This window comes from Tiliqua scincoides, chromosome 3, assembly GCF_035046505.1.
Source record: "Tiliqua scincoides isolate rTilSci1 chromosome 3, rTilSci1.hap2, whole genome shotgun sequence".
In the NCBI taxonomy this organism is placed as follows: Eukaryota; Metazoa; Chordata; class Lepidosauria; order Squamata; family Scincidae; genus Tiliqua; species Tiliqua scincoides.
Genome location: NC_089823.1, coordinates 143,614,545 through 143,640,726, shown reverse-complemented (window position 1 = coordinate 143,640,726; position 26,182 = coordinate 143,614,545). Strand labels below are relative to the sequence as shown.

At 44.7% G+C, this 26,182-nt stretch overlaps 1 protein-coding gene across 1 annotated transcript; it reads left to right on the top strand.

Annotated features, from left to right (window-relative positions):
- The first annotated feature begins 1,379 nt into the window (after nt 1-1,379).
- SNCG (synuclein gamma) lies at nt 1,380-25,018 on the top strand. The gene is made up of 5 exons (XM_066621391.1): nt 1,380-1,500; nt 9,696-9,737; nt 11,227-11,354; nt 21,201-21,422; nt 24,998-25,018. The coding sequence occupies exons 1-5, from the start codon at nt 1,380-1,382 to the stop codon at nt 25,016-25,018; spliced, it is 534 nt and encodes a 177-aa protein (XP_066477488.1).
- Nucleotides 25,019-26,182: the final 1,164 nt, after the last annotated feature.

The window sequence follows — 26,182 nt, the reverse complement described above, 5'->3', positions numbered from 1 at the left end:
TTTGCTGTGGTATCACTGCTGACAGGGTGACCCATGTGACAACCACCCTTTCAGTAGCAGCACTTCTGCCAAGGGAGAGGGACTGCACTTCTGAGAGGGAGAGACAGAAGGAGGCCTCAGAAGTGAAAGAAGGAGACTTCAACAGGGTAAGAAGGAGGAGTTGTAGATGTGCTGGAAGAGCCTAATTATCATGAGGGTCACCTTTTCAGCAGTACTGCCTCTGTAGAAACAGCACTGAGATTCAGATTCAGATTCAGACACCTTTATTAGGCATTATTAAGCATACCAAAAAAAAAAAAAACATACAGAAGTGCACAAACTACAAATAACACCTATAACCAAACACTTCAGAGAGTAGGGGCACGCTTCAGATTAGTCGCCATAGAAACAGCACTGCTTAAAGGGCAGTCTGCATGATAATTTGGCCATATCTTGAAATGTAATCAAGGTTTGCATGTTTTCTCTTCCATCATTTACAGTTGAGTTCTTAAGTGAGGAAAAAGTGCTTATTTCTGGTCATCACCTGCTTAGTGATGTCAGTTCCTGCTTGATGACATCCCTTCCAGTCCTCAGCAGGTGCCATGAATGCTATTCAGCTCACTGTATGAAAGAACTTGACACACACACCCCCATGCTAAGCTATGCACAACTTGACCCGTCTGTGCTAATCTATGCAAAAGGCTTAGATCAGAGGCTGTGAGTGCAGGACAAGCAAAGACCTATCCCAAGAGAAGGCAAGTTCTTGTTGTCCTATGATGACTGGTTGCATGTTTTCTATGGGTGTTCAAACATGGCTGATTAGTTTTGCAGCTAGAAGCCCTGGTGAACCCTGGCACAAATTGAACCCATATTGAAAGATGATTTTTTTTGTCACTGCCAAGAAGCAAAAGGCAGATGCTGTGTCTCCTTTTGCTTCCCATACCCAGCCTCTTTGCTTTTAGAGTCCCGCCAGTTCCTTAGAGCAAGGCTGCTGAAATCTTTTCTTGAGCTGAAAGCTTCCAGAGAGCGTCCTTGAGTGAGCATTGCAGCAGATCTTCAAAGATGATGCTCTGGATGTCTTCCAAAAAGTCTCTCACTTACCTCTACGTTCTCCCCCACCCCTTGCTCTAAAACCTTAGCAGGCAAATCCATATCATTAATATTTCAGCTTCAGCCTCTCACAGGCATTGGCTACACTGCAGCGGACCTCATCAATAAGAGCTGGCACAGCTGGCACACTCCACCACACACTGCTTTCATCCAGCAGAGGAATAAGAGCTCCAGACTCAGTGGGGGACGGTGAGCAGCAGGGAGGGACTGCAGAGTGCAAGTAGCATCCCCCCCACTTGAGGAGCTGTGTACCGAGCATCCTTCTGCAGGGAACACCAGAGCAAGCCAGCATGGATGTCTTTAAGAAAGGGTTTTCCATAGCCAAAGAGGGAGTGGTGGCTGCTGCAGAGAAGACCAAACAGGGAGTGACTGAAGCTGCGGAGAAGACCAAGGAAGGGGTGATGTATGTAGGTAAGAGAACTCTTCCCCTTGGGCAACTGAACTTGAAATACCAAGGGGAAAAAAATCCAGGTTTCTTCTGTGACCTTGGGGTAAGAGAACTCTTCCTATCAGCTAGCTGTCCCAACCTTGGAAGGTGAGAAAGTGACCCACTGCAAAGAATGTAATCTCATGTACAACTGTTTATTAATTGTAATTTGAAATAACAAATCTACAGCATGATGAGGGTTGCCACTTTTTTCCTGGCCCTGCGTCTGTGCCATCCACAGCAGCCTGACACACCCGAAGGGGAATTGCATTCCTCCAGGCACTTCCTTGAAGGAGGTCCCATTGAACCTGGGGAGACTTGTTTGCTTGCTTGCTTCTGGGCAAACATGCACAGAATCGTAGGTGAAGTTTTTCCTGTTGCCTCTCTCCATGACAGGAAAATGATTCACCTGCCACATTTCTGCTGTTCAGGGCCCAGGCAAGTAGGAAAACAGATGGCAACTTTATGCATGAAGCTGTCAGTTCCGATTTAGTGGTGGACTGCTAACTCTGTAGCACCTGAAACATGTCTGAAATGCCTGCCTTAGTGAAGATGGTTAGTAGGAATAAATGCAGTGATCATCTGGGGGGGGGGGGAGAGAGAGAGAATTATGCTAATATTTTCACAGAAATATAATGTTTGAATCTACAGGTTTATTCTGCTTTTCATCTCTGCTTTCTATTTGTTTGCCTGCCACTTTCCCTGCATTAAAAAAAAGCTAAGGAGACAGAAACATTTAAAATCTCTGTGAGCAAATGCCCAAGTAATTGATTATATCATCAGTTAAGAGCTGCTGAAAATAGTTCAGTTCTTGCTCTTTCTCAAAACACAATGGAATCTGTTTCCATTTACCCTGCTGGAAAAATGTCCAAATTGCCCTTGAAGCCTAAGATCTGATGGAAAAGCATTTATGAAAATTGGCAGCAACCTGTGACGAATATAACTTATTTTAGTAATTGCGTATTATGTTCCATTCAGAAACAAGGGCTGTTGTTATCGTTATGTTCTGTGACTGGGTATGAGCTTTGATTTTTAAACAGAAGCATTCACACATACACCCTTACATGTCATTAGCATGGCCTTATCCAATGATGTTCACAGACTGAAAGCTCACCAAACTGTGAGCTTTGCCGAAAATGACAACCTAAACAATCAAAGTGTTCGAGCACCTTCCCTATGAAGAAAGGCAAAGCATTTGGGGCTATTTAGTTTAGAAGAAAAGATGACTCAGAGCAGATATGAGACAGAAATTCTAAAATTATGCACGGTTTGTAGAGAAAGTGGGTAGAAATGAAGCTGATTGCAATCGATTCAGGACAGGAGAGGGAAGATAATTTTTTACAGAATGCATAATTTAACTTATGGAATTCTCTGCCAACAGATGCGATGGTAGCCACTAGCTCAGAAGGCTTCAAAAGAGGATTAGACAAACTCCTGGAGGATCATTCTTTCACTGGCTATTGCTCTTGATGGCCATATGATTCAGAGGCAGATTCAGATGCAGTATACCACTGAATGCCATTTGCTGGGAAGTAGTGATAAGAAAGAGCTATGGCCTTCATGCCCTGCTTGTAAGGTTCTCTGAAGCATATGGAGTAGCTAGATTTTTGGTCTTATCCAGCCAGGCTCTTCTTGAATTCTTAAATATCTTGAAGTACCCACCGCCATTAGGAATGCTTTGAAGCAAATCTGCCGCAATATCTTTCTATTAGAGTTAGAAAGGCAATTATCAACAGAGTGGAGCTGGCTTCTTCCTTCATAGGAAAGTCCTTCCTGACTTCCAAGCAAAACATGAAGACTGCAGCACCTTCCTTGAAGTCTTCACAAAACCCATATCCTGAAGGTTCTTCTAACTTTGCATTACTGGTAACAGGCAAACATGGATTTGGAAACTCCAGTATTTGCTCCATAGTGTGTAGTTCCACTCTTAACCACAAACAGGAAAAAAAAGAAAGAAAGTGATGATGTCATCTATCTCAGATGAAGGCATGGCCATGCTGAAGGCCAGAGCCATAGCGCAGCTTCCCCACTGAGCTGAGTGCATCAGGGCACAGCATGCACAATGACAGGAAATGCTTTCCTTCCATCTGTGCCTCTGACATTTTGCATTTCTGCCCCTCACCCCCTGCTCCACCCTACATTCCTGACTTGAGAAATGGTTTGATGTGGCCTTTAGGGTTTAACCACTGCAGTCAATTTGGTAAATAGCTTTGGGTGGTATCAGACAAACTAGGAATTGAGTTATAAATTCAAAGAATAATAAATACATGAAACTTTTCCAAACTGAGCTAACCGCTGGAGGATAATGAAGGAGACCATGTGAAGGGCTATAGGGGATGGAACTGCATCAGGAAAAGTTAAACAATGGTACATTAGCAAGCATTTATGAGCTCTCCTTCCCTTCCTTGTGCAGAGTAGGTTGCTTTTCTGATTACAGGCACAGCGCCTGCACTGTTTTGCCTGCTTAGCCAAATTCTCTCTGAGTGAGGAAGCCCAGGGTCTGACTGGTGGTGGGCCCTTCCCTGGTTGCTTGACTGAAATGAACCCAAGAGTTAATATTTGGATGCTGGGGCTCCTCCAGACCCATTAGAGCTGTGATCACCAAGCTGTTCCTCTGAATCCCTGTTCTCCTTGGCTGCATGCCTGGGAAGGTTAACCAAAATGCATGAGTAGGCCTTTGTCCCTCATGTACTGCATCTAGAGAGTCCAGATGGAAAGGACTCCTGTATCCTTAACAGCTGTATAAAACTGGGAAGCTCTTCTTCTCTCTGCATGACAAGCCACACCTGCCAATGTTCCCTCTTTTGCACAACTATTAAAGGCCACTTTTGCATAGGTTCCTCTCACCTCCCTACCCCATCATCTTTTCTAATCACGACAATGTCAGGGACACCCTTCATGAAGGATTGTGGACACCCTTCCCTGTATCAGACCACAAGTATTCCACAGGAACTGTAGCCAGTGGCATTTCTACCTCACAGCCCAGACACCAGCTTTAGTAAATCTCCCACTAAAACAGGAGACAAGGAGGCAACCATAGCTCCCCTCCCCAGTTCTTCTGTGGCCCTACTGTGGTATGGGGTGGGTGGAGCACATAAATGACAGGTGACAGGATAGTGGAGGGAGCAGGTGCCTCAGTATCTGATTCGACAAGAGATGTAAAGTGCTCTATCTGGTGTCCAGATTGCAAGGGAACAACACTATTGGCCAGCTTGTTCCTTCTGCACAGTTGAGTGACTGAGGCCCAAATCCTAACCAATTTTCCAGCATTGGCATAGCGGTGCTAATGGGGCATGTGCTGCATCCTGCAGTTGGGTGGCGCTCACGGAGGCCTCCTCAAAGTAAGGGACTGTTTATTCCCTTAACTTGGAGCTTCATTAGCGTTGTGTGTTCATTCCATTGTCACAAGAAAATCATACCTCCTAGTAATCCCCCCCCATCCTCACCACCCCTGGTTTAGACTTTGCTAGGATAAATGAAATTGGGGTAGGGAGGGGTTGCTGTTTGAACTGACAGAGCTCTTTGAACTAATCCATGTGAGTTTTTCCTTGCCTTAGGATATTAGCAAAGGGGTAAGAGCCCAGTTCTTTGCTGAGGAAATATTTTCAGACTTGACATTGAGTATGCCATGTACTGACTATGCACAAGCAGTATTAGTGCTGAGTCATTGCAGTGATCGAGAGCTGCCGGTTTGGCTGCTGCAGAACATAGCAGCTCTGTCTAATGTAGACTGCCGCTAGGGCTCAGGTAATGCCGGATAGTTTTTACTGCACATGGTTAACACAAATTTGACTGCACTGCAGCTCCGGTTTGCTGTGTGGTGCTATTTATAGGTCCTTGATCCTTTTGCCGAGTCATTTAGGTAAGCATCTTCCACCAAACTATGATAGGCAGCTAGCCAGAAATGAGGAAGGGGGAAGAATTTACTGTAGTTTTCACTAGTAACAATCCAGATTGTTCATCATATAACTAATCACTTAATCCACTTAATGTGGATTAATCCACTTAATGTGTTGCTGTTTCTGCAGACTGTTACCTAACTGTTTGTGACAAATTACCTGGTCATTGTTCCTAACTGGTGAAATTGGTCCATTAGGAATCAATAAAGAGATGCCAATCCAATATTTAGTTTTCAAACGCTTAGGAAACACAGAAGAAGCAGCAAAAATCAGAGCAAGGATCACTATCCTATGAACTGGTGCACAATGGAGACATGTTGCGAACCAGATGTGAGCTCAGTTCAGATCTCTGCCAGGAACACTCTAGCTGCAAAATCCTGTGAATGTTTGATCAGAAATCAGTCCCATTATGTTCAATGAGACTTCCTAACAGGTAAGTGTGTATAGGATTGCAACCTAGGTCACCTTTGGAAAGTCATGACCTCCAGCCAAATACCTGGAAGGGTATTTCTAGACCAGTGATTTTCAACCTTTTTCGTCTCATGGCACACTGACAAGGTACTAAAATGGTCAATACACACCATCGATTTTTTTCTTTACAATTGACAAGGCACACCATGCTGTTGGTGGGGGGCAGGCTCACATCCTCCAGTGGCCCTACTAATAAATGACACTTCCCTAAACTCCCAATGCACACCTGCAGACCATTTGTTGAAAATGGCACAATTGTTGAAAATGGCTGTTCTAGGCCTTCAAAAGTTGGACAGTGCATCAGGAAGAAACTCAGAGGATGAAGCTGCTTCCACTGCAGCTGATTCCAAAGAGGACCCCATTTTCCTGCCTCTCCCCTCCATCAACACTACCTTTTAAAACAGGGGCTCCAATTCAGACTGAGGGGTTTCTCCATTCCAGTCCAAAACTGGCTAAGGCCAGTGGTGGTTAACTGGGCAGTGACAAGATGGAAGAATCAAATGCATGGAGAGGTTGTACAGTGAATAGAGCAGTCTGCTGCATTTCAGTCCTCCTTGGGGCAATATAAAGAGGAAAAAAATTGAAATTCCTTTCCGAATAATACAGTGCAAGACTTCTGCAAAAGAATGACAAACGCACTCATCCATAAATCATCCATGGCGTTGAATTTTTCAGAAGATCTCTTTATGCTGGAATAAGTAGCCCCACATAATATATTATGGCTTATTTCTTGCATTCCTGCCCACAGTTTCATTTCCTTCTTGGGGAAGAGATCTACAAAAGAAGAGAAAGCGCACTTTGAAAATTAAGAGTTGGGGAAGGGAAAGGCTGAACTTATAACCCAGGCTACAGACAAAGTGGCAATCTGGTTTGTTTTTGTTTTCTTCAGTGCAACAGCTGTCCTGGGCTGGCTTTGCTTTGTGCGGGCAGGTCTGATCTCATGCCATGCCTAAGGCGAGCATGAAGCCTGAGTCACTGGGTGTGGTCCTTAGAGAGCACAGAAAAAACCTAGACAGCCCCTGGCTGTTGTTTTTGCTACTATTGGGAGCATGTGCTCTCAACTCAAAAATCATTTTGGTGCTTATTGACTACTAGTCCCCTTCACACAAATGGAGGGGAAAGATGTGTGTGGGGCTGTTTTTCCTGCCCCTGCAGAACCAAAGCTTGCCAGCTTTTTTTTCTGACATGCATCATCTGCCTTTAAAAGCACCTTAACAGGCAGCAGTCCCAGATAGGGGAGTTTTCCTCTGAATATACTGCAGGACAGAAAAATCTTCGCTTGCTGAACTTCTCTCTGGGATGTAAAAGGCACAGGAGCCCTACCATGAAAATGCTGGCAAATCAGAAGCAGCCAGATACACATAAATTAAGCAATTGAAAAGGGTGGCAGCCCTGTCTGTTGTATTTAAAGAATGTGCAAAACAAGCCAACAAATTACACTTAGCTACCTCTTACAGACCCCTCTGGTGAGTGCTAAGGCAACGCAACAGCAATAAATAATGAAAGCTAATTAAATTACTTTTTTTTCCCCTTTAGTATTGTTGCCAGCTTTTTTTTGTCTTTGCTCCTATGTGTTCAATAATGCCAGTAGCCTGCCACACTGACATAAGAACATAAGAACAGCCCCACTGGATCAGGCCATAGGCTCATCCAGTCCAGCTTCCTGTATCTCACAGAGGCCCACCAAATGCCCCAGGGAGCACACCAGATAACAAGAGACCTGCATCCTGGTGCCCTCCCTTGCATCTGACATAGCCCATTTCTAAAATTTAGCAGATGACATTTAGCAGATGTAATTTTTCTTAGCATGGAACTAAGTGAAAGGAAGGTCTTTAGGCTGCTGTTACAGGCACAGGAAGAGGGTCAGAAGAAAAGCTGGCAACCCATCAGAAACAGCATATGCTATGAAAATGCAGCTAAATTTCAAAGGAAGCATCATTTCCATCAGCAGGTGGAAAGTCACCCAGGTTTCAGGTTCCTGTGTTTGCCCAAAAAGGACTGGTGTCATTCAAAATAAGTAAGGCTTAAGACAAGATAACTATAACCTGTCATGACAGGCCAGTCTCTGGGTTTACATTCCATTCTTCTAATTCACTTGTGACACATATGCGATGACTTTCTGTCTTTGTTTTCTTTTGCTTTGTTTAGCAATTCTCTGGCTGATCTATGTATTGTCACAGGCATAAGAAAATAATCCCTTGGTCCCTGGACACTTTAAATGGCTACAAGCACTAATGTTTATCTGGGTTGTGGCATTAATCAAGGGTTTAATCGCCTGTGGGTAGAGGTTGCAGTGTCTTATCCTTTATGTGACCTTTACAGTCCTCAGATGATTATGCAGAAGATCTCAGTACAGTTTTCAATTAATCAGAGAGAGGGACGTGGCCTGTTACTTTGTTACCCCATCAGTGTATGTTCCTTTACCATCCAGGCCTATCATAAACATTGGTTGTAGTAGTGATTTATTTCTCTCAGATCCAGCCAGCCATAATACACATACAGCTTAGCATCTCTGCAGCTGAGAGCAAAGGGCAACACCTCTTGGAACTAGTGCTTGTAATTGATTAGAAAAAGGGCTTGACCAGATTTGTTGCTTTGGGACCAGTCGACAGAAATGCGCACGCACAGACACACAGAGTGCTATGTCAGTTCTGCAGCCTGTAGATCCCTTTCATTTAGTGTAAGGATTAATCCCAAATCCAATTTCAGTGTAAGTTAGTCATAGTCCCTGCCTTTCAGATCAATGGCTAGTTGGAAAAGCAATCCTACAAATCTTAAAAACCAGGATTCAAATAGCTGGGGCTAATAGTCAAGCTGTTTTATAGGGAATCATGTCTGCTATTAATGATCTTCTAATTGAGGAACCCCTAAAAGGCATTTAAGGAATATCAGGGTTCCCTGGAATGCCCTTTGAAAAACATTGCTTTATACCACTCAGGCCCATAGCACTTCCTACCTCCCACCATCTACTCTGTATCTGCTCAGGCTGTTATAAACTCTAGCTGCCTATGGGCCCAATCCTAACCAATTTTCCAGTGCTAGTGCAGTTGTGCCTGTGGGGTGCGTGCTGCAAACTGTGGTGGAGGGGCAGTCACTGGGGTCTTCTGAAGGTCTGGAAACAGGTGTTATCTTACAAAGGTGCTGCATTGTGGCTACACCACAGCTGGAAAGTTGGATAGGATTGGACCCAATCCCAGTTGTGTCGCCCATGCCACAAGCTGATTCTCCAGTAAGAAAACATAATTGCGTAAACATGTTCTCACTACTTAGTGGTAGCAGTATTGACTATTAATATTCCACTTTTGAACATCAACAAAAGCAAAGAGCCAAATAAATGACAATATGGTTCCATATCCCAAAAGGATTCACAGTCTTTAAAAGAACACATTACAGACACCAGCACCAGCCTCTGGAAAAGATGCTACGCTGGGATAAATAGGGTTTGACTGAATGCACAAAACATACCATAGATAATGATTGTTTTCTCCTTCATTCTTGGGGGAAAAATACAGTTTTTCCATGGGTGTGTATGGAGAAATGCTAATGTGGGGAGAAATGCTAATGTCTAATCTAAAAGGCAACTTTTTGTTGTGTGTATTTTTGTGGGCTCTTAAACATGCTCCATGTCTAAAGTGTTTTATCCTCTGGAATGCAGGAAATTCAGCCTCTTTCAGTTGGTGACTCATCTTTCCTTTGCTTGCTTCCAATGCATCTTCATGGTCATGCAACAGTGAATGTAAATTGATGGTTATTTTTAACAGGGGTCTATGAAAACAATGTTAATAGGTGTGTTTTTTTTCTTCTCACAGGGGCCAAAACCAAGGAAGGTGTGGTGCAGAGTGTCACTTCAGGTAAGCAAGCAGTGAATTCCTGTGCTGTGTGTAAGGTTTGTTGACAGGTTGTGCACTGAGTTCACTTCTCTGACTGACACCTTGTAAATCTTCACTCATCGGTGAAGCTATGAGGGTGTGGACGTATGACTTGCTTCTGAACAAAAATGCCCATGGTAAGTATTGCCAGGCCATTTTTGTCTGTCATTCTTTTGAAACCAGAGAGGCTACATCAGTGCTCCACAGTGCATTTTTGTACATACTTATAAGTACTTCACTTGTGTGTCCTGCATATAAATCTGCAAGAGTTTACATGTACAGTTCTGAGCATACACAACCTAGGACACTTTGATGATAGAAATCCTCCAAAGGCCTAGAGAATACACTGAGAAAATAGAGGCACTGGGCTATAGTTCATGTGTTACACATGGAAAAAAGTCTCCCAGCAGCCCTGATGGCCACTTATCCCTAAATCAGACCCAGACAGCCATGTTTCAAGATCCTCTTCCCAACCATCTCTTTGTCCCAGTCTATAGATACTGCCATAATTCACTCCTGCTTGTGGTGGTGTGGTGCATGATGTGCGTGTTTTGTAAACAAGAACAAGGAAATCTTCAGTTCCTTGAAGCAATAAACAATGAGGCTCTGCACTGCAGTGCCATGTTGGAGAGAATGGTATCTGTCTTCCCAATGAGGACAGGGCTGGAAAAGAAATGCTGCAGTTGGCACAACCAGACTTCTGCTTGGACCTACACACCTGCAGAAGAATCACCATGGATCAAAGCCCCCTAAATTCCTTGAGATGAGGGGTTCAGTGGTTACGTGTCTGAGGCCCAAAATGCCTTTCACAAGACTTAGGAATAAGGATGTACAAGATTATCCCAATTCAGCTCTTTTGTAGGGACTAAGTGCTCCAGTATGTTCTCCAATATGATGGCCACCTTCAGCTGGACTCCTCAACATTACAAATGCTGCTATCTTCTTGGCTGATGACAACCCCCCCCCCCACCGACATTCCTTGATGAGAAACTTCAGTTCATTCCTTTGCCTTTTAATAACACATTGGGAAGTGTCTATGATTGAGTTCAGATTCAACATTCTTGGCCTAACAAACCATGGATCCTGTTTGATATCTGGGTTTTCCGGCAGTGCTCAGATAACAGGTTCCTGGTTCAGGTGTGGTTTAGCAAATCAGGAAGTGTTGAATTCAGCCAGATGCATTTGGACAGGAGGGAAAGGTACCATAGTTTGTTGAACCACAAATGTTGCATCTGAACTGGGCCATAGTTTCTTGCCTGATCGCATCTTGATTTTCAAAGAAATTTAATAATCATCATCTCCATTGTCTCAAAGAAATAGGCTTTAAATTATCTAAAAGTGCTGTGCTGTACTAGCTTCAAGTTCAACATCGTAGGATGCTCATGTTGCCAACTTTCAATCATACAAAATTAAGTGTGGCTTGTTTTGCACCTTGATTCATCCACTCTACTTCTCTCTGCTGAATTTTTAGTTGCTGAAAAGACCAAAGAACAGGCCAATCTGGTGGGTGACTCTGTGGTGGCCAGTGTGAACACGGTGGCAAAGCAAACTGTAGAAGGAGCAGAAACCATTGTAACCACCACTGGGGTCGTAAAAAAGGTAGGTGTGGTCCTTCATTTTGTTTGTTGGCTTGTACCTTTTTACAAGCCTAACTAGATGTAACACTAAGCCAGTGTTTCTCAAACTGTGGGTTGTGAAGCATTACTTGGAGCCACCAGAGATAATTTCCAGGTTGTGCTGGATCCGCAACCTACTTCATTGGCCCCTGTGGGCCCCAGGATGCCTTGCGGAAGCAACTTCCAGTTTGCCTCCGTGATTTCTGAATCACTTCCACAAGGCATTCTGGGGCCTGTGGAGGCCAATGGATTGGTGGCCCGGCGCAATTAAAATTGAATCACTACAATAAAATGTATTTGAAAGATTATCGCTGAATCAGGGCAGGAGGTCTGGTCTAGAGGGTAGAGCCTCCGTCTGCCTGACGATAACATCCACAAGGTCGCCAGTTCGAGGCCACCGGCACCGTGCGACCTTGAAGCAGCTGACAAGCTGAAGCCGAGCTATTCCATCTGCTCTGAGCGTGGGAGGATGGAGGCCAGAATGTAAAGCCAGATCGGATTGAAACACCTGAATGTAGTGGTTCTTGAAAGAGAGAACCTTCTTTCAATTGTAAAAATCCCTATTTAATAAGGGATTTAAATAAAGCCTGCCTATGTAAACCGCCTTGAATAAAGTCTTGAATAAAGACCAAGAAAGGCGGTATATAAATACCTGTTGTTGTTGTTGTTGTTGTTGTTGTTGTTGTTGTTATCATCATCATCATCATCATCATCATCCCTGAACCCAATATTTTTTTCCGGGTACTAAATTCTCCTTGCAGTGTCTTTAACATGACAGTAACTTTCAGACTGAATCTGAGCATAATGCATATATATTTTTATAGAAACCCTGGACCCACTCCTTCTTCCTGTGAATGTCTATTCCCCGTGCTATGGATAGCAAGATTAGGTGTGCATTATTTGGAGACGTTTGGTCTCTGTTCATACTGGATGGTCATTACAGGCATAGCACAGTGTGCGACTGCTGTTATGTGTGGTCCGTGACCTCCTCTTGGCAAGACAAATTACTGATTCAATAATTGAGAAGAAGCCCATAAAACATTCTGTCAGTTCTGTCCTAAGCTCATAAATACAATCAACAAAAGTTGTATCTGAACAGTTTGGAACGGTTTGGAGCTGACCAGTAGAGGCATCAGTTTCTACCATTATCAGTAAGAACAGCATAAACACAGAAAACTCACCAATGACACCTCTCTAGAAACTGAAAATATCAGTATAATGCTGGGTTTATGCAAACATCTTATGTCTCTGATATTTAGTGGTATTGGCAACCAACCCACTAGACAATACTCGGTTGGCTGCATAGCAACAAACACCCAGTAATCAGTCAACATGTGGATTTTTTTAATCTATGCAAACACAAACAGACGCTAGGTGTACCTTCTTAATAAACTACACAAAAGTACCCATGTGCCTACACGTAAAAAAGTCAGTGTTAATCAAGGTTTATTAAAAATTATATTTTTGTAGCAGATTAACTGATGGGATTATTGCCTTTCTAGTTCGTGTGTGTACACCCAGTTAACACCCATGTGGTTCCACCACCCAGTTAATACCTTCAGGGGAGGCTTTGCTTCTTGTGCCAAAGACTGGTGAAATTCAGCTGGTGGGCACATGGGGAAGGGCCTTCTCCATGGTAGCTCCCAGGCTTTGGAATTCCCTCTCCAGGAGCATCCATGATGCTTTATTAGCCTTTAAAAGATTAACAGCCCAATCCTAATGGTGGTGGCACCGCCAGGTGCAATGGTGCCAGAATGGCTACCACTGCATCTAGTGATATTGCCAGGCTGCTGGAAGCTTCCTCAGGGGAAGGGGACTTTTGTCCTCTTCCCCCAAGTAAGGGCACAGAGGCCGCATTGGATCTCCTTCAGTCTGTGCTGGCTATTTTGCCAGCACAGACTAGAGGAGCTCTGTGTTGTGCTTTTCAGCCTGACACGGAGGATGGGATCCGGAAGAGCAGGGCTCTGCTGGCCACCCTGCCTGGGTCCCTGCTCCCACTTCACCCTCCTCCTACCCCAGAACACTCTCCTGCCCAGAAACCCTGCACCGTCACCTCACAATGCGCCTTACTGCCAGCACTCCCCTGGCATCAACCTCCCGTCGCTGGGCCTAGTACCAACTGGCGTAGCCCCTGTGCCACCACTTCTTGCTTTCCTGGTGCTGTAAATGTGCTTTATAGCAGCCAGCACCTGTGCTGGAGCTCAGCACCAGTGCTAGGAGAGAACAGGATTGGGCCCTAAATAAGATTAAATGTATGTCTTGCTGTGCTTTTGGACTGAGTGAAGAAGGTCTCCTTGAACTCCTTTAGATGCTGTCTCTTCAATTGTTGTGTTTTATTGTGTTTTTCATTACATAGTTGCATTGAGGCTTTGAGGCAAAAAGTGGCGTACAAGTCTAAAAATAAATGAAATGAAAGTATTGAGCACCAATAGAGACAACATGCTTGCAGCTACACACTGTTGACTAGCTGTATACTAAGAGACATAGAAGTGGAAAGATTTTCAAATACAAATGGAAGACTTTGTTCCGCAGTGGCAACTGAGAGCCATTACAAACTATAGATTTTGCAGGTTTTTGTGGTGCTTCAAAATATGTTAGACTAGGTATCACAGCAAGACAGAAAAAATGAATTTGTATACCATGGGCAACAATGGCTCTCTCAGCTTAGTAGTTTCTCATAGGCATGAAGGTGATATGATAGAGCCATCCTTACTGCAGGTACACACCTCATTTTCTGTACATAGCCTGTGATAGTTTTCTCTTCTCAGTGTATTTTCCATCTACATTACAGCCAAACTATGGATGCATGGCTGAAATCAAGTTCAGCAGCCTTGCACCTTTCCAGTAATGTTTAGTATGAGAAGGTGCATGAGATGACATCACTGTGCTATTTTCGACTCCTCTACATTGGCTACATTGGTTTGGAGAGGGTGAGAAAGCACAATAATGTCACAGCGCATGTCTTCTGTTACTAATGTTCCCAGGTAGATATAGTGACAAGATGTGGAGTGATCTCTGGTTATTCTTGTAACCTCTGGTCATCCTATAGATCTGTAACCCCTCAAGAATGCAAACAGTAACTTTGGGTGAAACTAGATATTACATTTAGGCTACAATCCTATACATACTTACATGGGAGTAAGTCCAAAAGAACACAATGGGGCTTACTTCTCAGTAGATACCCATAGGACTGTACTGTAAATGTGCTTTTACATTTCCATCTTTGGAATCTCTTTTGCAAAAATCAAAGCAGCTGAGGAGCTTGTGTCTGGTCCTGGTCTCATGCCAGAATCCACAAGAGTGGCAGTAGAGAACTACAGTTCTGAGCAACTGGATTCAGTGGTATCCCAGTCCCAGCTGAGCTCTTTATGACTGCAATCCTATTCCACTTACCTGTGAGTAACGTCCATTAAACATAATGGGACTTACTTGTGAGTAAATATGCATAGGCTTGGGCTGTTAGTCTCCTGGTCCTGACTCCCTTCTTAGGCTCTACCCCAGGGGTGTCCAAACTTTTTGGCAGGAGGACCACATCATCTCTCTGACACTGTGTCGGGGGCCGGGATAAAAAATTCATTTACATTTCCATTTTGAATAAATGTGCATAAATTTGCATAAATGAATATATTAGAGGTGGAACTTATAGGAATGAATGAAGGTCTTGCAATGGCTCAAGGCCTATAAAAGGCCTTGCACAAAGCAAGGCCAGCCTTCACTGTCGCTGCTGCATCACAGACATGAAAACAAGCAATGAAGGGAGTCCCACAGCTTATGCAAAAGTCGTCCTCATGCTAAGAGCAGTTGCGCCGAGCCAGCATGGGCTCCAGCAAGTCTCTGGAGGGCCAGAGTCTCATTGAAGACTGAGGGCTTCCTGAGGGCCTGATTGGGAGCCACTGGAGGCCTCAAGTAACCCCTGGGCCGGGGTTTGGGCACTCCTGTTCTACAACAACAACAACAACAGTATTTATATACTGCTTTTCAACAAAAAGTTCACAAAGCGGTTTACAGAAAAAATTAAATATCTAATGGCTCCCTGTCCCAAAAGGGCTCACAATCTAAAAAGATGCAACACCAGCAGACAGCCACTAGAAAAGACACTGCTGGGGTGAAGTGGGCCAGTTACTCTCCCCTGCTAAATAAAAGAGGAGCACCCACTTGAAAAAGCGCCTCTTAACCAGTTAGCAGGTTAACATTTTTAGAGGTTAACTAGAGGTTAACCTCTGCCCCATTGTTGCAGAGTGAAGGTACTTAAAGGAGTAGCCTTTGGGTCTGAAATCAAGAAAGCTGCCACTTCTCAGTCACTTCTTGCCTGACACATCCCTGCACCGACCAGCAGGCAGTGAAGGGCAAGAGGTCCCCAACATATTGGGACCCAATGCCTCAGGTGACAGACGTCTGGCTAAGGAGGAACCATCTCCGAATGATCAGGTTCAGGCTCCTAGGACTCTTCACTGTCCGGTCCATCCTCAGCACCTCACCTTGGCACAGGTGTCAGGGATCTGACCAGCTTCTCTGCCTCTGAGTCTTCATCCTGGCTGAAACTCAAGGTTGTGGATATGACCTAGCTTGACCTAGAATGATGCAGTTTAACCCTTTTGGCCTAATGCTCCCCCCCAAATAACTTCCTAAGTTGCTATTTGCTGTCCATCTACATCACAGATCTAGTCCAGATTGTCCCACAACTGTTTTCCTTCAGATCCAAAGACATACATGCAATATCATGTTAAAACTGCATCTCGCTTGATTCTTAGACCAGGTACAAAAAAGGAGCAGGTATGCCCCGACTGATCATAATTTCAAGTCTCTGAAAACTATTCAGTTGGTCTGATGCATCCTTTGTTGTATATACAGACCTTTTTCATGGTGATCATTCCCCACACCGTACCCCAGTATCTTGAGAAACAGAGAGGTGGAGGCTGCATCAGCAGCCAAACCATACTTCTCTCCTTCTCTGCTCTTGCTTGAGTGCATCCCAGAGCTAAACAAGCTGACCTCTATTTAGATGTTCTGCTGTCAGATCAGAGATCAACTTTTTTCCCCTTCTGGATGACGCAGCAAAAAGTGTGCTGCATTGCAGGCATTGCCCATGTGATCCAAAGCCAAGACACACTAATTTTGTAAATGAGCCACAGAGCCTGGATACTTTTTGCATGTATCTGTATATTGTGGGACAAATGTTCTTAAATTTTTTCTTTTTTTCTGAAGAAAACTGTTGGCCATTATACCAAAGCCCAAACAACACATTAAACAGGTAGTTTGACCAACGGTGGCATCAAAGGTTGTCCAGGTGGGGCACTGGCTGAAGGCCTGCCTGACCAAGTCACCCCTGAACCCTTAGTACCTGTGGCAGTGGAAGCACCCAATGCGCCATCAGAGACTGAGTGAAGGGGTCTAGTGCAGGTCTTTGCCCCAGGGCCCCAAGCAACCTGGTACCAACACAGAGTTTGGCCCTGGCATGTTGTTAAAAGTCCATTACTGGGGAGGGAATCTATGGGGGGGGGTACAGAGATCATGTTTCTAGACAGGCCACATTTGTCAGGATGTGGAGGACAGGGAAGATGAAATGATTTCTTTAAATCCAAGATGACACGTCTTCATCCTGTAATTGTACTGACTGCTGTTCTGGTGCAGAGAGAAACTTTCTCAAGATGCTCATTTCCTGCCCTGTTTAAAAATAGATTGGTGAGTCAGAGATGTGAAGTCATGGCGAGGAATACAGTTGAGAATACACATGAGAAGCAAAGAGGAGAATGTTCTCAAGCCCACCTCTCTCCATTAATACTAGCTTACAGGCTCCCTGAAGGTGGCAAAGGGGTGTCTCTCCTCAGTTATCAGTCATTCAGAGGCTTTGAGGGCCGCAAGTGGCCCCAGGGCCGGGGTTTGGGCACCCCTGGTCTAGATGAAGAGTTATATTTGCTTACTAACTTTTAACAGGATACATGCTTTATTTCTGAAGCTGAACATTTTAATTGTCTTTCTAGAACAATTAACTAATGCGTATTCCAAGAATTCTAACCACTAATGTATAAGGGAAGAATAGAACCCATGTCAAGTGTACAATATCAGGTTGCAGCTTTAAATGCGGGCAAACCTGATACTGATCACCTTTAGCAAAACTCCAAACCTGAAGCTAGGGAAGTGTACTGTAATGGTCTTCCTCTGGGGAAATCATCGAGGGCAAGTCTGTTTGTGTTATGTGATTCCATAGAAGCTCAGGAATAAGCACATAATATGATACTGGATGTATTATTCAGCTTCTGAGAATCCTAGTTTAATTTTTAAAAGCAAGGTTCTGGCCTTTGCGAATGTATTAATAAGCTTGAAAGTGTGTGGACAATGTCTGGTAGTATTAGAAGGCACAGAGATGCCTGAATACAGTTTCCACTGCCCCCTTTGACCTAACCCATGACTAGCAGAAGCCGAATAAATACAGAGAATAATGGAAAGGCACATTTACATTATTTACCTTGTGTATTCAGCTCACAGGATTCATCTTGTTTTTGGGGGGGGGGGGGGATAGAATTTTGTCATAGAATTTATATAGAGAGATACATATCTCCCTGCTCAAGAAACAAGAAGGAGCTGCATCCGAGCAAGACAAGGAGGAAGTATTAGGAAAGAGCAGCCAGGAAGAAACAAGGAAGTAGACACAATAGACACAATCTCCTTTGTGATCCTGGGAGTTGTTACGACCTGCAGCCAAAACACTAAACACTTGGACTGGCTGCTGGCTCAGGGGAAGGGGAAACATGGTGGACAGGAAAATTATTTATAGGAATTGGGAGAAATAATCACTGGAGTTGAGCAAATTGTTGTGCTTTGATCTCTGATTTAAGTTCAGCGCAGTTGTGGGTAATATAACAGGTTGGGTTACATACATATAGGGTTTTATACAGCTCTCTGGCAGGGCTCTAAGCACAAACCTGCAGAAGATTTTCTCCTAACTTTTCCTTTTGCTGCTCCTGGCAGGGGCATTGTCCTTCTACAACAGGGCTCTCCAGACCCTGTCCTGTGGGCTGGATCTGGCGCCCTGCCTTTTCCTCTTACCGTTCCACAGGGGAATGGCACTTACCATTCCACAGGGCAGCCCCACAGAGTGAGAGAGAGAGAGAGAGAGAGAGAGAGAGTGTGTCGGGTTGGAGGCTCAGCCCAGGCCTGCCCAGTGGACACACACCTGGGTGATGTCTGGCCAAGGGCTGGCAGGCAGTTGGAGGAGGGGGCGGTCTGTGTGCCAAAGTGGGGCAGGCAGGCAAAATGGGGACGGCAGACTCCTGGGGTCCTTGCTCCTGGCACATTGCTTGGGGGGCCAGTGGCTCCCTCCCGAGACACATCCAAGATTCCAGGTGCTTGCCTGTTCTGCTGGCAGCCAGTGTCACACTCCTGCTGGTCTCACACTGCCTTGGCGGCCACCAGGGGTCATGCTCCTGTGCCCTCTGCCTGCCCAGGTGGCCTAGGGGGAGAGAAACAGTGCCAGCCGCCAGCGAGAAGCGAACGCCTGAGCTCCTCCAGTCTCTGTGGAACTGCCCTTTACCTGTTGCGGAGGGTGGAGCCTCCATCCTCCAGTGGGCTCTGCACATGCAAATGAGAGCTCTACCTGCTGGCAGCTACACCTGTCAGGTATGGATGAGGGCATCCCCAGGACCACTGGCTGGCTGGGCAGAATCACACTTGTGGCAGCAGGCTTGGAGCCAGCCTCCTTTCCAGCCCTCTCCAAGCCCCCCCCCCCTCAAGCTCTGACAGAGACAGGGACCACCAGCCATGAGGAGCAGTTTCTTCTCACCCTCCATTATCTCCCTCTGTGGTTGCTGCTGGATCAGGTTGTGGAAGGCCCTCAGGGCAGGGACCTGTTGCCTTGCAGATGGGAGATTCCGCTGGGTTGTGTGCAGCCTCATGGTTTGCGGAGTGGGGTGAGGAGCTGCGAGAGATGGAGCTTTCCTTCCATGGGGAGAGGAGACCAAGGTCAGGAAGTAGTGTACGGGAGGGCTAGGACTGGGCTGGGGAAGAAGAGAGTTGCATTCACCACAGTCTGTGGAACTCCTTGCCCCAAAATGTGGTGCTGGCATCTGGCCTGGATACCTTTAAAAGGGGATTGGACAAATTTCTGGATGAAAAGTTCATCACAGGTTACAAGGCAGGATGGGGATGTGCAGCCTTCTGATTTTAAAGGTAGGCTACCTCAGAATGCTAGATGTGAGGGAGGGCACCAGGATGCAAGCCACTGTGGGATACAGGAGACTAGACTAGATGGGCTTCTGGCCTGATCCAACCAGGTTTTTCTTATGTTCTTATGAGCCATCCTTCCCTGCTGCCAATCTCCCCCCAAGCCAATCTCTAGTCTGTGGCTTCCGGGTTTTATCACCCCAGCAGCCAGAGTCCAGATTTCTGGGCAGGCGCAGAAGGCTAGAGCTCTGTTTGGGGGAGATCAGTGGTGGGGACGTATGGCTCCCCGGTGGGAATGGTAAGCACCGGTTGTGCTGGGAACACCTTTCCTGCTGCACGGTTTGAAGACTGCTGTTCCAGAAAAATTCAGACCACTGTAGTTATAACCTTGCTCTTTCTAAGTTGAATAAAGTATAACCTGATGATTTCTGAATTTGTTACTTCTGAAATTTACAGTATACCCCAATAATCAGTCAAAAACCTGTTAAAGTGCCACATCACCAATGAAAATAAGCAAATTACGATTAAAAAATTACAAAACTAAAACAGCATAAACTAATTAAGATACCAGACAAAAGACTCAAAGACCAAATGTTCCTGTTAACAAACAAACATCTGGTTAGGGGAAGGAGATGGGCACACTGGCATCACGCACCCAACCAAGGCTACTGCTGCCTAAAGTGTGTTCTTAGGTGGTTGATTCAACACCCTCCGTCACTGACATGTGCCTTGGTTTTCATTTACTGTTGCCAATTGACTAGAAAGAAATGTACTTGTCTGTTCTTATATCTTTCATAGAAGTCTGGGCTGCAGAAGCCAGCAGGACAAGATTTCTACTGCAGGAAGAAAAATATTATAATCTGCTAGTGTCTGTGCATCCACATACTGACAATGGTCAACTGACAAGCTGCATCAGAATTTTATGCAGATCATCATAAAATAGGCAGTCCAATCCTATACTTGGCAGCAGTGCCAGGTACAGTGGCACCAAAATCGCTACCACTGTATGTGGTAGCACTGCCAGGGCTGCCAGAGGTCTCCTTGGGGACTTTGCTCCCCTTCCCCCAAGGAAAGCCGTAGGCCCCACAATGGGGCTTCTCAAGTCTGCACCTGCTATTTTGCTGACACAAACTAGAGAAACTGTGTTGAGCATTTCAGCCCAACAGAGAGGATAGGATCTGGTAAAGACTCCATTGGTTCCACCCCTCTCACCACGTTTCCTCCCCCCACCCCACCCTCCTCCCACCCCAGAATGCCTCCCCCTACCCTGAAAGTTCATTCCACTACCTGGAGCTCTTGCTCCAGGCGGCATCTATCCAGTGCTGGGCCCAGAGCTGACTGGCGCTGGACCAGTGCTAATGTCCCTACTCGGAGGGTGCCATAAATGTGCTTTACAGCACATTTATGACACCCAGCACTCGCACTGGAGGTCAGTGCCAACGCTCCGAGCCCTTAGGATTGGGCTCTCAGTAATTTGGAACTGGATTTCATAACAATTCTACTGATGTCAGTGAGAGGTTGTATGATTGGATAGACCCAGAGACAGACTCTGGTTGCACTGCAGTCTTATGTCAATCATCGATTTTTTAAACACTCAAGTCAGCATCCGCCATCACTCCTCAGTGTGCTTTGCTGCAATCAGGGTGTCCATTTTGTGTCTGTTTTGCAGGAGGATTTAAGGAACCCACAGCAGCCTGAAGAGCCACCTTTTGCTGCTGCCGCAGAGGAAGATGCCCCAGTGGAAGCCACAGAAACCAGTGCAGAGGTAAAGCACAGTCACAGCCCTGCTAACCCCAGAATCCTTGGCTGGTCTGGGGCTTTTCTCGCCATCTATTGTTCTTTCCTTACTTTCTCTGTGCTGAGCTGGTTTCCATTTCTTTTCTGCATACAGGTGATTTCAGATCTTTTCTCTGCTCATCATTATGTCAAAATGTTCGCATTTTATGTTCTGGTTGCAGGCCCACCCCCAGCCTCTTTGATTGCAAATAGAGTCCTGACGTTGTCTTTGGCTCAGTTTTGAAGGGCATTGAGAGCGGTTTGAGAGATGTTTTGGTTTCTGTGAATATTTCTTTTGTCTCACCATTTCCTTGGGTCAAAGAGGTTTCTGAAGCAATTGAAACCCTGAAAAGACTGTCAGAGGTGAAAGCAAGTTGAGTGTACACAAAACAAGCAGCTGCCCTCTTTCAAACTGCCATCAGCTCTCAGGAAATTTAAACAAAAAACAACAAACATTGTCTGACTCCATGTTTTGTCTTCACACTGCTTACTGGGTCTATTCTGGAGGAAGTCGCTTGAGGCTGAAGGAGCTACATGGAGTATTTTCTAGATAAACTGATTCTTGATAAGATACCAGGTGTATCTGTGTAGATGAATATATTAGTTTATATTGTCATTTTTAGAATTTCGTTTTTTTAATTTTTAAAACTAGTTAATTAAATTGCAATTATTTCAATAATAATTCATTCAATATACAAAGATGAGAGTATATAAAATCAGTTATACATAAACCCAGCTATAATTCTCCTCCAGTACTTCTTGTTAGTCAAATATGGATAAACCAAATAGATCATTTATATTTAAAAGGTTGTTAGGTGAAAGACATTGTATGGAAGGCACATGTACAATATACAGCCCAATCCTATCCAGGGCTGGCCCACAATGTGCAGTGCTGCAGATGAAGCATGAGCTGCATGCCATGAGCTGGCAGGGGACCAGGCACCCCAGGAGAGGTAAGTAATCTCGTATTTACCTCCTCCACCGCTTCCTAATCCCTAATGGGCCTATTCAGATCTAGGTATTTTACAGGTGTCAATCTGTTAGGTTCAAGGGGACATGTTGAGCCTGCGACAGGGGTTCTGGATCTCATGGATGCTGCCGCCGCCACTGAGATTCACCCTGAACCACTCATGGCCTGGCCCAATCCCTGCCCTGATCCACCCTGCCACCATTTCCCCTGCTCCAGTAGTCAGTGATGCCAGCTGCTTCCAGCATGGAGCTTACCAACTTCTGTGGTGTTAACAGCAAGCCATCTGCTATCAGGCGGCTCAGGCAATGGTAGCCGGTGCAATGTGAAGGCAGGTCGTGATGTTAGGATCAAGCTGTTAGTTTCATTATAGTCTTCTAATGAGTTCACTCACATAATGTAAATTAATTAGATCCTCTAAATCAGTGGTTCTCAAACTTTTAATACTAGGACCCACTTTTTAGATGGAAAATCTGTCAGGACCCACCAGAAGTGATGTCATGACCAGAAGTGACATCATCAGGCAGAAAATTTTTGAACAATCCTAGGCTGCAATCCTACCTACACTTGCCTAGGAGTAAGTCCCATTTACTATCATTGCTAAAAGCATATACATAGTAGCCTGTTAAAAGTACAGATTCGTAACATTTCCCCAAATGCAGTCACATACCATGGTAGCAACTAGTCTAATATATTAAAAACAAAATATTGAAATAAATGGGGACCTACCTGAAATTGGCTCACAACCCACCTAGTGGGTCCTGACCTACAGTTTGAGAAACACTGCTCTGAATCCAATCTTTCAAGAAAAACTAGGGTGTGAAGGTCAACTTTTTCAAATCAGGGATTTATTTTATAGATGTCCTTCATTCCATCATGTGACTCAAGGCAGCATACACAGTAGTCCTAGGTGGTTACCCATCCTGGCACTGACCAAAGAGCTGCTTGGCTTCAGCAAAGTGACTGCATGCTGGGCCCTAAGATCATGTCCTGGAACCTGTGGCTTTTTTTTTCAGTTTTGAAAAAGGAAAACATCCTGGACAAAAATACACAACTTTCAAACAATCTTGTATGAGTCAAGGACATGTTAGGTATGGACTCCAAAGCAACCCTTAGAAGATATCCTTGGGGCTGGTACATATGTCAACATATGGGAGCTGCTATGACATGGCTACACCTGCCTTGCTACTAATAATGTTTAAGGAATAGTGGTCATAGGTGAGAGGCCAACCAACATGATTGATGACTTTCTATGCTAGAGTGTCCCCCAACTGTGGGCATATGAGGCTGTCAGTATATGTTCCAGGTTTTGTCTTTGATACCCACCACCTGTGCGAAGCCTTCTTTCCTACCATGTCTTGTCTTGTGGCTCTTTGTAGCCCTAACAATATCTCAAGGCTCCATATTTGCAATGTCACCTGATCCATACTTGCAGTTTGCATGGGGCATGTGGTAATATGAAGGGCAAGAGAGAATCTCCAATGTTACAGGGGCCATTTCACACTTGCATTTTTTTCTCTCAAAATAAACATAGCATTTATTCCTTCTCATTATGGGGAATTACAGCTGTCTAGTTTAATGCTAGCAAATCTGTTAGGGTGGCAGGGTCAATACCCTGATATGCCACTATGGATAGTCATCATATTATTCGTTATTGGCATCCTTCAGTCTCGGAAGACTATGGTGTCATGCTCTGAATGGTGGTTCTGGAACAGAGTGTCCTCTCCAGTGCGCGAAGCCTGGGTAAAGTAGGTATGGAGGATAGGCTGTTACCCATGCAGCAAATCCCCCCTCTCCACGTCGCTGAAATGGTCCAATGGAAAGGCAGAAGCCAATACGGTTGGTTCCAGCGGCGTCGCAGGAGTTGCCAGAACGTGACTGTGTTCAGCCATGAACTGCCTCAGGGACTCCGGCTCCGGATTTTGCCTCGAGGTTGACTCCTGAAGCCTTTTCCATAACTGGATGTAGCCACAAGGCAGTGGAGGTTTGGGATCAGAGTTTTCCTTCTCTCAGATGAGCTGCCTTCCCAGGCTGAGGAGTCCCACCTACCCGGTGGCTGTTTAGTCGCCTCTTACGACAAGTACAGCCAAACTGAGGGCCTATTCTTATCCCCAGCCCCCAGGGGAATATTATATTATCTCATTTTATGGCATAGCTAAGATGAGAACTAAAGCGACCACTTGCTTGCCTGATCATCATTTATCAACGTATATGATTCCTGGAGAGAAAGAGTAATTCAAATTGCATATCCCAGAAGTGGCCAAACCACAGCTAATGAGCCACATTCAGGTCTTTGACATATAACATGCAGCTCGTAGAAATATGTTGGCTGAGCTCCTTTCTGCATCACAATTAATATAAAAGGTAAATAAGAAATTTTCCAGCTTTCTCATTATTTACTGGGTATACACTGAGAGTCCAATGGATTAAAACAGAAGTTTAATGTGCATGATGAGTAAATATATTGAAGAATTTAAATGCTTCTTAAATACTGGAGCTCTCAAACTTCTCTCTTGCGGCTCTCAAACATCTGAAGTTTACTGTATGTGGCTCTGATGTCAAGCAAGGTTGGCCACCCCCTGGCATATGCGATGTTACTGTTTTCCTTGTTTCTTTGGAAAAATGTCAGCAGCAATGTCAAGATCCTTGCCACCATTGTTTTGGAGTTGTTTGCAGGTCTTTGAGGGCAAATTAACCTGTTTTCTTATCTTTCTTCTTCCCAGGGTGAAAATGAAGGAAATTAACCCTCCTCAGGTCTTCTAGTGTGAAAAGTGAGAATCCCAGGAGTAAATACAGACATGCTAGCTGGCACCAGAGCAGGGAAATCACCCATACCCTAGGCTAACTTCATTCAGCACCACAGTCTTTCACTTGCCTCATACCGACATATCCTAGATGTCTGGCAGACTCTTGATCAAACGTTCTAGGGCCAACTGTGTGCAACACACCTTGTGTCCCCTTGCCGTCTCTTTTGTGGCTTCCTCCCTTCCTCATCTTCAAGCCTTTTGAGCATGTGTTTGGTAGCCGTGATTTAGCGCAGCTGTGGTGGGAATTGCTGAATAATGTCTTCTGCCCATTAGCATCAGCACTTGAGATCCCTAGATATGGTGGACATATTTTTTTTTTCTAAAGAGACAAAATAAAATAACTTGTTTCAGCTAAATCCTTGTTTCTCCTTTTGCAGTCTATTCATCAGTCTGATCAACAGATCTTGTCTGGGGTTTGTTTGTATGGCCCAAACCCAAACTACAAATGATTATGGCAGACCAGGGGTCATCAAACACAGGTCTGTGGCTGCCAATCACAACTGACACAGGGGATGGGTGCTCTTTCCTTCCCATGTGATTGTCTGCCAGCCAGGTTCACTTCTGGTATAAGGGCCCAGCTGGGAAAAATTGACACTGGGGAACAGACTGTGGAGGTAGGAGAAGTAGTCAGGGAAAGGTTAAGCAGAGGCATCGCTAGGCTTGGTGTTACCTGGGACAAGAAATCATAGTGTCACCCCCATGGACCTCCTACCATACCAGACCATTACATAATCCTTAGTAATGTTTTTTGTGCCAATGTTATTTGTAAATCATAATTCTCATATATCACTGAATGTAATAGCAATAGTAGAGACAAACAACTCGCAAAATTATAATTACACCTTTAAATTAAAATATCATAGACATATTTAGGATCAAGCTACACATGTATCTTGTGTATCTACTATCCAGATGACTGTCTACCATCTTTCACTTTATTCTGACTTCTGAAAAAATGGTTTCCTTGCTACATTTATTTCACATATTTATTACCAAATGGGTCGCTTTGAGAAAACAACAGCTCTTGTATATTCAGTGATATAAAATTATTTGCTAAATTTCAAAAAACAATTGTTATAAATCATTCTGTGCATTTCATCA